The 12,140-nt window shown below is 40.7% G+C and overlaps 1 protein-coding gene across 4 annotated transcripts in view; it reads left to right on the forward strand.

Annotated features, from left to right (window-relative positions):
* The window catches only part of Clcn4 (chloride voltage-gated channel 4), a 78,324-nt gene that overhangs the window by 25,690 nt on the left and 40,494 nt on the right, over positions 1 to 12,140 (forward strand). For 3 of the 4 annotated variants that reach the window (XM_060375129.1, XM_060375131.1, XM_060375130.1), the window contains 3 exons: positions 4,108 to 4,279; positions 6,014 to 6,113; positions 9,193 to 9,380. In XM_060375129.1, the coding sequence (XP_060231112.1) occupies positions 4,108 to 4,279; positions 6,014 to 6,113; positions 9,193 to 9,380 (460 nt within the window). The remainder of the gene's footprint in view (positions 1 to 4,107; positions 4,280 to 6,013; positions 6,114 to 9,192; positions 9,381 to 12,140) is intronic. The other variant, XM_060375133.1, reaches the window with a different exon arrangement.

Consider the following 12,140-nt stretch of genomic DNA (forward strand, 5'->3'; position numbering starts at 1 on the left):
TCTCAAGCAGAATACAACCCACATGAGCTAGGGAAAATTCTCTTCCATTCTATCTCTGCTGGGTGTTGTCATCCATTGTTGTGTCAGTCCCTTTCACAACTGGAGTTGCTTTTCCTTTCTGCTGAGCTGACTTCACTATCCTTCATTTTCTAGAATCCAAGTGGGCATCACTGTATGCTGATAAAGTTTTGTTTATGAAACTGGATGGCCTGAATTTTCCTGTAGTGTGCAATTTGCAGAGACTCGATCTTTGTGATTTAGGTCAAAAAGAAATCTCAGATTCAGATTGTAGGATGATGGCATTCTTTGAAACAATGGCCTCAAGGTCATAAGCAGAGCTATCATCTGCCACCAAAACTGTGCCTGTTGGGGAGAAGGAATAAAAACAAGTGAAAGAAACAATGATCCCCTTCTTAGGTGCCAAGGACCATGTGTATCTGTTCAGGTTCATTCATCATACTGAGATAACAGAGATGATCAGACCATTTCTCGGGTAGCTGATCCAAGCTTATATACTTCCTTCTTGTTGCTTCCATATATGTCTAGACTTAAGTTACTTCTCTATTTGTGCTATCCCACTGGATCTCAGACATAGTTCCTTTCTTTTTCTCATCCATGTTGTTTCTGTTTACCCTTTTCCTGACCTTCCCATTGTCTTTTCTCCTTGTCCTTTAACCACAGTCTCAGGAAAGACATCAGCAACTTTTGGAGGTCCCTGAGAGGTAAGCCAAACTCAGTTGATTAGATCATGTTTACTTTCCCTTACTAATTCTGGGTTTAGTGGTCATATCTGACAAACTCCATTGTCTATAGATGGATGAGCTGTGAAGATGACTCAGTGGATAAAGCTATTGCCATGTGTTCATATGAATTGAATTCAGATCCCCAGAACCCATGTGAAACAGGATATGGTAACACATTTGTGTACAATTTCAGAGCTCCTGTGATGACATAAGAGTAAGAGAAGAATTCTTGTAAGCTGGAGGTTTATTTAGCCTGGTGTACACAATAGTGAATAATAGACACTCTCTCAAACAAGGTGGAAGGCAAAGAGCAACACCTGGGGTTCCTTCCACCTCACCCCAAAATGAGAATTTGCTGATAGCTTTATTCTTTGGAGTAGCTCTTTTCATTCAAGCACTATAGCCTAGGGCTGCTGCAGTAGAGGCTTGGTTAAATTTCAAGTAGTCCCTCCCCCTCCTTTGAGATCCATCTCAGTATATACCCCATCTGATCTTGAACTCACAGAAATCATTGTGCTGCATTTCCTAAGTACTGGGATTATAAGCACCAGCCACTCTGTCCATTATCGACTTTCCTTTAATACCAGGTCAAAATCTCTGCAATTCTTTCATAGACTAAGGTGTTTTTGTTTTTGTTTTGGTTTTGTTTTGTTTTGTTTTGTTTTGTTTTTTGTCTTTTTGTCTTCTTTGTTTGTTTTTGGATTTTTTGAGGAGACCTCTGAATTTTGGGTCTACAGTCTGTCATCTTGTTTTTCCTCATCAGAAATTTTCTTTACCACATATAATAAGATATTATGACCATCTTATTTTTGTAAAAATGAGAATGCTAACCCTACTTTCTAATTTTATTTCTTCCCTTATATTATTGGTTATGTTATTGGTTGCTACTGACTTATGCAATATGATTCTTCCCTGGGTACTCATCAGCGGGTGCAGTTTTCAACTTGGCACAGCTCATAACTCAAACTTTGAGAAAGTTCTAAAGCAGATGAGTTGCACAGATGGTCAACAAATCAATCAATGTGGCCATTTTATTTCTTGTAAGGTGATTACTCTATTTTGTTCATAGTGACTACTCTATTTGGTTACACTGCAGTTTCATCAGCACATGGTTGAATCCTCTAGATATGTAAATATATAAAGCAATGAGAGAGGACTGGAACACAAATATTTTTATAACAATCTTCAACGTTTTAACCACTGATTCCAAGACTTTTGTGGCCTTCATCCTATAATTGAAATTTCCATACTTTTTGCCAAAGTAATTTTTATTTGGTGTATTTTCCAGGCTCTTGTCTTTATAGGAGTTGTTTGTGTTTTTCTGTTAATTGGAGTGAGTATTGGTCCTGCTGCAAAAGTTTTCTTTGCCTCAAATTGATTGCCATGTGATCTGGAAATGAGACTCTGAGGGTGGCAGAAGATGGGAAGTTTATGACTGATTCATTTCCAGGGCAAGACAACCTGAACAGTAGGAATGGAATTGCTATCTAAGACATTTAAGTCTTTTACTGTCCTGTCAGTAGGACTCATTTTGACTGTGTTTTAAGAAAATCTTAAAATGAGTGTCTGGACCCAGAGCTTCTTGCCCAAGGCAGTGTGCTGCCAATTTGCATGGTTCTTGGCTGATACTGATTTGTCCTACTACTTAGTTTGAGAACCATGGTAACCCTCCTCTTAAAGAGGTTTGCTGCCACCTACAGATTGCCTTGTCACTTGTGAACAAAAGTCTGCTTTATTGTACCTTTGGATGTCTGTGATGACAACCACAGAGACTGATTACTTCTTTCATCTATTTTGTCTCTCAGGAGAACCAATGGTTTTGGTTACTGTTATTTGCCATAAAACAGGGAAAGAAATTCATACTTTCTTGTAAACTATATTTGCAAATTTGTCCATTCACTAAAATTTACTATCTTGCATGCTCTTCAGCTTAAAATCACTGTAACAAAATTTCTGATCTAGTCAACCTAAAAAGAAAAAAAGGTTTATTAAGTTCATAATTTTTGAGGTTTTGAATCTGTGGCTAATTAGCCACCTTACTTTGGTATTCTGGTGACAGTGTTCATTGTCGCACAATTTTGTGGTGGAACAAACACTTACTTCTTGAACAGGAAGTGAGAGAGCAGTGAAAGGAGGGAGTTAGGGTCCTGCACTCTCCTTTGGGACACTCACACACCCTGCCGCCACTCAGCTCTACCTCTTCAAGGTTTCACTACCTTCTAATAGCACCACCTTGAGGATAAAGTATGTAATAAAAGGACTTTTAGGTGATATTTAAGAAGCAAACCAAGTCAGTAGTGGTGCTTTATATGTTATTATTGGTAATTGTGCAGAATGGTGACAAGTTCATGTTTCCAGGGCACATCTGCCAGCTGTGGTCACTACCTTCGTGTTTCTATAGTCATACTACAAACAAGTGATCTTTTTTTCTGTTTTATTTAGTTTCCTATTAGAAACAAACCCCCAAACCCATGCTCCTTTTGTCGCTAATTTTGTGGTTTAAAGTGTCCTTGAAATACTGCCCTATACTGCTGTCTATGTTTGTACGTGCTGAAGCACTGTTTGTGATGTGCTTTGTGGAGAAAGTATGTCTGATAAAGAAACTTTGATCAGGTTTCAGCAGTGGTACAACTGGATGAGTTCAAGGATACCGAGTGAGTAGTATATATCACATAAATATATTTTCAACAGAAACATGCACAAAAAGATGATATATTGATAAGCTGAAAAAAATTGTAAGCAGAGGCTTTCAGCATTCCTTTGGGAGCAGATTGGTATTTCTTAATTCAGTATTCAAGATGACTTTGCAGAAGATAACTGGTGAAAAATGAAGATGAACTGAGTACATATTACATTACAGTAGAGATATTGATGTAGAAATAATGGTTATGTAAAAAATAATGGAAACAAGGAATGTTGGCACATGCTTGTTATTGTACTGCTCAAGAGACAGAGGTAAGAAGATCAGGAGTTCCAGTAATTCTCTGTGACATAATGAGTTCAAGGCTAGTCTGGACTATAAGAGAATCTGTCTCAGAACAAACAAAACAAACAGACGGACAGAAAAGGAATCAGTGGTAGAGCAGTTGCCTAACATGTGAAAAGTTCATCTAGTACAGAGGAACACACACACAAGGAGGAAGGGAGAGAGGATGGGAAGGAGGGAGAGAAGGAAGGAAGGAGGGGGCAGAGATAGACAGAGAGATAAAGTTGATGTAGTTCCTGGATTATGCTGCCCTATCTATGTTGTGGTCCAGTTTACTTTGTTTCTTTGTGGAGCTGGAGATCAAATTCGAGCCTTGGTGCATGCTATGAAGACACTTTGTCCTGAGCTACACACGAGCCTTGTTTGCATTTTTAACAGGTGGACTTCTCTTCCAGGAGTAACTAGCATGGTCAGTGCAGGAGATATGAGTACATCTGGGAACCTAATGGACTTCCTTGATGAGCCCTTCCCTGATGTGGGGACCTATGAGGACTTCCACACCATAGATTGGCTGAGGGAAAAGTCTCGGGACACTGACAGACACAGAAAGGTAGGCGGTACCATGCTAAAGGGGTCTTTGCCAATAGTTCCACAATTTTTCCATCTTCAGGTTAAGATCTGAACCTGAGGCTATATGGTACACAAAGGTTCCACAAAAGAAAAGATCTAGTAAGGGAAGCAAAGACAATGAATGAGACTTACAATAGTAAGTACTTTGGGTAGAAATATGACCAGTGTAAGCAACTAAGGGATCCTAGAGCCAGAAACATTTGGATCACACCTTGCCCTTGACAACTTCATGGTAACTGAGTTTGAGGCTATCATTTCTGGGCCTGGTTTTATCATCCTTGAGGGAAAAGGTGATTACTTTGAATAATAGGGGAGAGAGAGGGGGGAGAAGATGAGAGGAAGTGGGAGAGGGGAAAAGAGAGAGAGAGAGAGAGAGAGAGAGAGAGAGAGAGGAGAGAGTGAGAGAGAGAGAGAGAGAGTGAGAGAGAGAGAGAGAGAGAGAGAGAGAGAGAGAGAACGTCACCATATTGTCAGGCATCTAGTTGGCATTCAGTGTATACTGAAATGAGACCCAATGCAGTTATATAGCAAATGCTGTGGGCTCATTTAAAAGGACTGACTAAAGAAGGCTTTTCCAGAGAGGCTGTGGCTAAGAGTTTGGTAGTCAGGGAGAGGGGAGAAGTTCTTAAATATCAGGAGTGTGTTTTTTTAAAAGTCACAGAGACATGAAAGAATGCCACACATTGAGGGTTGTCCTGGGTTTGTTGGAGGATTCTCAGGAGACGAATAGAGATAAGCCTAGAAGAGTGGACTGTGGGACTGTGTTAAGAATGATTAAGTTGGTTACAGCCCCAGAGGACAATAAGGATGTACTGCAGAGATTAAAAAAACAGGAAGCTTGGAATCATGGTCAGGGGGAAGGAGGAGTTCTTAATGAAGGCTGTAAAAGAGGATGGAGATGGGATTAGGGTCAAGCCATGGAGGGCTTTAGAGGAGGGAGTATAGTGAAATAGAGTCATAGAACAACAGGTTATTGTCAGGCAAGGTGATGCTTTGCTAATGAGTAGAGGAAGGAGAGTGGGGATTGTCTTACAGCAGGGGGCTGGGAGACAGCATGCTGTACAGCTCATTGTGAAGATGGGGCTCACCTTGGTAAGTGGAAGGCCTCTAACATGCAAATGGCTGCTGAAGCTTGCCACAGTGTGGCCTTGGCACTTAAAGAGGGAAGTGAGGATGGAAGGAGGGCTCTGAAAAAGTCACAGTACTGATCTTGGCACAGAGGAAGGCAGGTGGGAGTCAGAGCTAGAGACTTGAAAGAAGCATACAGGGATGAAGTAGAGAACCAAACCAAAAAAAAAGGTAGGGAGGTTATGATGTCAGAGGAGATCAGGGCTTTTACAGAATGGGGAGGGAAAAAAAGGCATGCTATAAAGATGTCATGAAAGGTCTCTTAAGAGTTAGAGTAACCCCTTAAGTAAAAATCCATTCTTGTTTTATTTTATTGTAGCCACTGAATCTGATTTACTCTTTGATTACCTAAAATACCCTCTGAAGGGAAACCCTGATCCTGTGTTGCATCCTAATTGCCCTATGAACTAGAAAGCCCATTTGATCATTGTGCTGCATTGCTGCAAAAATAACATGATTGGGAATTTAGTGGCTTAATTACATTTATCTTCTTGGTCATTTTGTTTCCGAAGGAATCTACCTCAGAGAAAGAAGTGTGAACTAGAAAATATGTTCTCATCAACTGCTGTATGTGCTTCATTTCCAGATAACCAGCAAAAGTAAGGAGTCGGTCTGGGAGTTCATTAAGAGCCTTCTGGATGCATGGTCAGGATGGGTAGTAATGCTACTAATTGGGTTGCTGGCAGGTAGGTGTACTGTGCTCCTAAGCACCCTCAAACTCCAGATATTTGGGAGACACTGAAGCTATGGAGTAGTCATCTTCCATCTCAATGCAAAGGATTTATTGTTTAAACTAATTAAGATAAAAATACCTGAATATTTCTTCTAGAACCTACCATCGCGATTAAGGCAAGAACCTGATCCTAACTGTGACACCAGGGACCAAAGTAAAGATGGTTTAAAACAAGCATGGGCTTCTGGAAAGTTGTAATTAACAGTGCTGCTTTATCCTATTCACACACTGAATAAGTTTATGACCACCCTGGGTTCTTAATGAAAGCACACATTTTATATTCTGTTATACCTGGCTGTGTGTGGGGTTAGAATATAAGAAATCATTAATATGCAAGCACCAAGCACCATACGTGATGGGCTTTTCCTACTACAGGAAAGCCCTGAACTCCGTGAAAGAACATGCTATGACATTCAAAGTAATGTTAACCACTCACAGGATGTAAGATGAATCTAAGACAGTAACATCTACACTCTATACACTGTTCTGACCCTTAGAGATTTCTTATCCTCCATCGTTATAATCTCAACACCATTTTGTGGACATTCAGTAGACACATTTGGTAGACATTCAGCACTTCATGGCAGTTGTTTGCTGAACTTAATTTTTTTTTAGGAGGTTATGAAGATTGATGTTAAGCAGCCTTTCTGGAGAAAATACTGTGGTGCTGAATAAAGACCTCCTTTCTCTTCATGATTCTAATGTGCAACTATAGACAATAAACACTGAGAAAGCTGGTTCTATGGACACAGTAGAAAGTGAGGGAAGGTGCAGAATGAAGAGGTTTTGGAGATAGGCGCTTCCAATGTTCTTTGGGTTTGGATGTATATTGGAGGTAGGTCTAGAAAGTAGCACCATTTTCTCATGGCTCCGAGGGTGGGGAGAACTCAGATACCCACCTGCCTAGAAAAATGCATTCTAGGTTTTATTTGGATTCCCCTCATAGAGGAATTACATTATCTTATTCATAACTAAATTACTAGAACTTACCATAAGGGGGCAATGTTGCACCACAGACCAAAGCAGAGATATTTCACAGAACAACTGGTATCAGCAATGGAGATTGAGTGGATGAAGAATAATGTGACTGTTCACACTTGAAAAATGATGGCTCTTGGGGTGATTATCAGATCTTGTTCAAATGCTGCTTTCCACTTGAAACTTTGTCTGATCACTCTCCTAAAAAAATCAAATTTTCCTCTCATTGAACCTCTCCCTTACCAGTTCTGTACATGTGTATTTGTATGTGTGTGTGTATATATAACAGCTTTGCTGAATTATACTACATATATTGAATGATTGTCCCATTTAAAGTGTAAAAGTGGATTTTAGTATATTTAGAGTTGTGCAGTTATCATCATTAGAACAATTCTATCATTCCCATCTAAATATTATCTGGACCTTTAGCTGTGGAAGGACCTAAACCATTTCCAGTCTTCTTTTCACTACAGACTTGTCTGTTCTGGACATCCCATAAATGGAGTTGTACAACATATGTGTCTCTTAAAGTGGACCCAGGTCCAGTTGCCTGGCCTGACCCTAACTGTGCCACAAAAACTAGATGACAAAGCTTTTTTTTTCTCCTACATAAACTAGTGGAAGTATACATGCACATGTACACACACACATACATATGCATGCATATACACTCACTCATACACACATGTACACATATATATGCACACACATACACAATCTGTTATTGAAGACAGGGTTCTGTGGGCCTGGATGTATCTTTAGAGCTTAGTATCCAGAGGGATAGAAATGAGACAATTGGGAAAAGATGCACAGTATGAAATGAGAAAAGGGTTTAGGGACAAGCTTCGAGGAAAATTCCTCTTTAGAAAGCTGGATGAAGGAGTGGTGAAGATCAAGAGAGAAAGAAAATCCAAGAATGAGGAGGGAACCAGGAGAGGTTAAATGTTGTAGAAGCTATGGAATGACAAGTTTCTACAAGAGTCAAATGCTCAGCAGTTTCCAGTGACGTCAAGAAGCCTAAAACTAAGGTTGGCAACCTTCCATCTATAAAAGGCTAGCAAATAAAGGTTCTCAGCTGTGTGAGCTCTGTAGTTCCTATCTCTGCAATTCAACTCTATAGAAATTTACTATAGCATGAAGAATAGCCACAGTCAGCATGCAGTGAAAAAAATATTTCTATGCTGTGATTAAGCTTTACTAACAAAAAGGCTACATGCAGCCTCTTGTTTGTATGTTGCATGACCTGTGTTGCATGTCATTTCTGGAAAATGACATCTTGCAGCAGGCTATCGCTTTTCTAGTGTAAGGAAGAAATGAACTGGACTGAGGGGAGGAAAAGAGGAAAGAAGATACAGTATAGCGTCTGGAGGGAATGGGGACTAGGGGGTGACTTAAATGTTGATGAAAAGGAGCCATTGAAGAGATAAGTGTTGTTTGTTTGCTTGTGTGTGATGTGTATGATGTGTGTGTTGTGTGTATATGTGCATGGGTGCACTCATCTGTACACACATATTTGGAGGCCAGACAAGGATATCTTCCTGTGTAAGTTTCTACCGTACTCCCTCCAGACAGGATCCTTCACAGCACCTTGGCTAGGCTGGCTGTCCGGTGACCTTCCAGTATCTTCATGTTGCTTCCCTCAACATTGGAGGGTTTAGGCACATGTGGTCATGCCCAGGTTTTATATAGCTGCTGGGATTTGAATTCAGTTCCTCATGCTTGCATAGAAAGCAATCTTATCTGCTGAGCCTTCTTCCTAAGCTCGAGATATTTTTTTTTCAAGATGTATGTTAGCAACTTAAAAAACTTGGAATGAGAGGAGTGGATTCTGAATTTCAGTGTGCCCTCACATAGCTCTCCTTCCTGATTTGAGCCGCTAAAGCTTTTATGGCTATTTGGGCATATATCATAAAGTGCTCAGGTGACTTCCAGGTGAGTGAAAGAAGCTGTCAGTTTCAGTGGCAGTGTCATGGCATAAGTGTGCCCTCAGCTTTGAGAATGCCCTATCTTCTCTCCATGTGGCAATTCTTCTCGGTGATTTATTCTTTTCCTAGGTACCTTGGCTGGAGTCATCGATCTCGCTGTTGACTGGATGACAGACCTGAAGGAGGGGGTCTGTCTGTCTGCCTTCTGGTATAGCCATGAGCAGTGTTGCTGGACCTCCAATGAGACCACTTTTGAGGATAGGGACAAGTGTCCCCTGTGGCAGAAGTGGTCAGAGCTTCTCCTGAGCCAGTCAGAGGTTTGTTATCTGTGCAGGATCCTGCATGTGGACCACCAAAATCTCCAATTCATGAACACCCATGATTTCAGCTTCAGATAATAATCTCTCAATAGTGTTGCCACATGTTTTCATTGAGTCCTACCACTGCTCAGAATTCACTTGGAAATTTTTGCTCATCCTTGTGGGTATATGTACTAAAAAGTCCCTTTTCTCCCCACCTCTCTCCCTCACTTTGTCCAATTTTTCTCTTTCCCCCTCTTCCCCTATCTCTTTTCTGATTTTTCAAACATGTTCTCACCCTATAGCTCACCTGGCTTGGAATTCACAATAATTCTACTGCTTTAGCTTCCCAAGTTCTGGGATTTTAGGCATGAGCTGTTACAGCCAGTGTCACCTTTTGTAAATCAATAGTGGCTTCTTTGTGTTGAACAAATGGAGTTGATTTTCATGTTTTAAAGCAGAAGAAGAGATGTTATCTGTTTTCAAAGTAACACTTTCAGGAAACCAAATTATAGTTCATCAGATTCTTCCACAGATAGTACAATTTAGTGGCTTTTGTCACATTCACAGAACTGATCAAACTTTAGAATACTTTTATCCATAACTCTCCTCCCTACTGCCCCCCCCAAAACTGTCTGAACTGATCCAGAGTCATTGAGTGATAGCCCCCAAACAACTGCTAATGTCCTCTGTCTCTATAGATTTCCCCCTTCCAGATAGTTCAATTAAATGAAATCAAATAGTATGCATATTATTTTTCAAGTTCTTTCATATTATAGCATAAAGAAAAATTTCCTTTCTTTTCATTGCTGTATGAAACTCCACTGTATGGATAGACATAGTATGTGATGAACATATATTGCTTATTTTTGGCTAGCCTGAACAATGTCACCATGAACATCAGTGTTCAAGGTGAGGACATATATTTCATTTCTCTTGGGTATAGGTATAACCTCTGGGTGAGAGGTGACCTCTAGATTTAAACTTTGAAGAACTAGTAGGATGTTTTCAAAGTAGATGCATCATTGTGCATTCCCATGAGCAGTATACGAGGATCCTGATTTGTCTGCCTTTTTTCTAGCACTTGATAGCATCTGTTTTCATTGTAAGTATCCTAAGTGAGTATGGAGTGAGAAGCTTCTCACTGTAGTTTCCATGACCATCTTCCATCGATTTTTTTTTTTCTGACACAAACAGTGGATAATTTTGTAAGAAGCATGTCTCAAGTAAAGGGGTATATAAGTGACCCACAGATCTAACATTTACCTTCGGTATCTTAGCTCAGGAAAAGGTTAGCATCCAAGTAAATTTACAAGTTACCACAATGAACCATGTGTAGAGGCACATCCCTTTAAATCCCAGCATTCAGGAGGCGGCAGAGGCAGAGAGGCAGAGGCAGAGAGAGAGGCAGGGAGGCAGAGGAGGCAGAGAGGCAGAGGAGGCAGAGGCAGAGAGGCAGAGGAGGCAGAGAGGCAGAGAGGCAGAAGCAGAGAGGCAGAAGCAGAGAGGCAGAGGCAGAGGAGGCAAAGGAGGCAGAGAGGCAGAAGCAGAGAGGTAGAGAGGCAGAGAGGCAGAGAGGCAGAGAGGCAGAGAGGCAGAGAGGCAGAGAGGCAGAGAGGCAGAGAGGCAGAGGCAGAGGCAGAGATCTTTGAGAGTTCATGACCAGCCTGGTCTACACAGTGAGGGTCTGAGTCAAGAAGAGGAGTATCATTGATGGATCAAAAAGCCAGGTGAAGGGAGCTAGGTGACATGCTTCACATCAGGGGTAATGGGAGGACTGTTAAAGCTAGAGAATTCTGGGAGAATATTTGTTATCTATTTGAACTTCCCCTTCATTCCCTGTTTCTTTTGACTGACATTCACAGCTGAAGACATTTGGAATGCACTTTGCCATTTTACTAAAACATTTTACTTGGTGGAATAAATATTCCTTCATATCTCAGAAGTAGACGTAGATCTTGAAATCTCACACATTTCAGTGCTCTCCACTATTTCCAAAAAGAAATTCTCTACTTAGGTTGATGGGCATTGGCAGATGGGACTGGATGGGTGCAATCTTTTCTCCTGCTTGCAGAATTTGTTCCAGAGGAAATAGAGGTACCTATCTTTTCAACTGGTTACAAGATTTATTCTTTGTTTCAAAGAATTACTCTTCAGAAGAGTAGGAAATTGTTTTTAGCCTCCAAAAAGTCTTTATTTTTATGGGTGAAAGGTATTCCTTGAGCTGATTTCTCACCAGAGTGTGTGAAATATGTGCTCATATTGCAGTCTCCAGGAACATGTCCTTACATTTAATAGGCACACATGTGACTGTGGCCATGGCCTGACAGGTAGGTAACCTCTGTTTTCTTTTCTTTCACTCGAATAATCCAGATGATGAAAACAAGCTAAAGCCTTGAGAAAGGAGAAAGGGCCCAGACTATGTTTGTATCAGAATTAAAAATATCCTCCCATCAGCTACTTTGGAGCAAATAGTCCAGCACATTCTTCTGAAAAGAACATTTAAGCAACTCCCTTCAATGAGTACCTGTCAAATGTTAACACTTGTTGGAATCTTCCAGAAATGTGTTTAAATGCACTGGGCTATGTGCCTGTGTGAAGTATCTGATTTGGCAGCCCTAGGGTGGGGCCCACAAGTTATGTTTCTGCCAAGCTCCCAGGTGATGCTAATGCTGTTGGTCCATGGACCACACTTAGAGAATCAGTCTTCCCAAACATAGTGCCGACACTTATTCATTGTGGTCTAGGTATGGCTGTAATGAAAGCTGAGAGACGACA

Source organism: Meriones unguiculatus, chromosome X (assembly GCF_030254825.1).
Source record: "Meriones unguiculatus strain TT.TT164.6M chromosome X, Bangor_MerUng_6.1, whole genome shotgun sequence".
Classification (NCBI taxonomy): Eukaryota; Metazoa; Chordata; class Mammalia; order Rodentia; family Muridae; genus Meriones; species Meriones unguiculatus.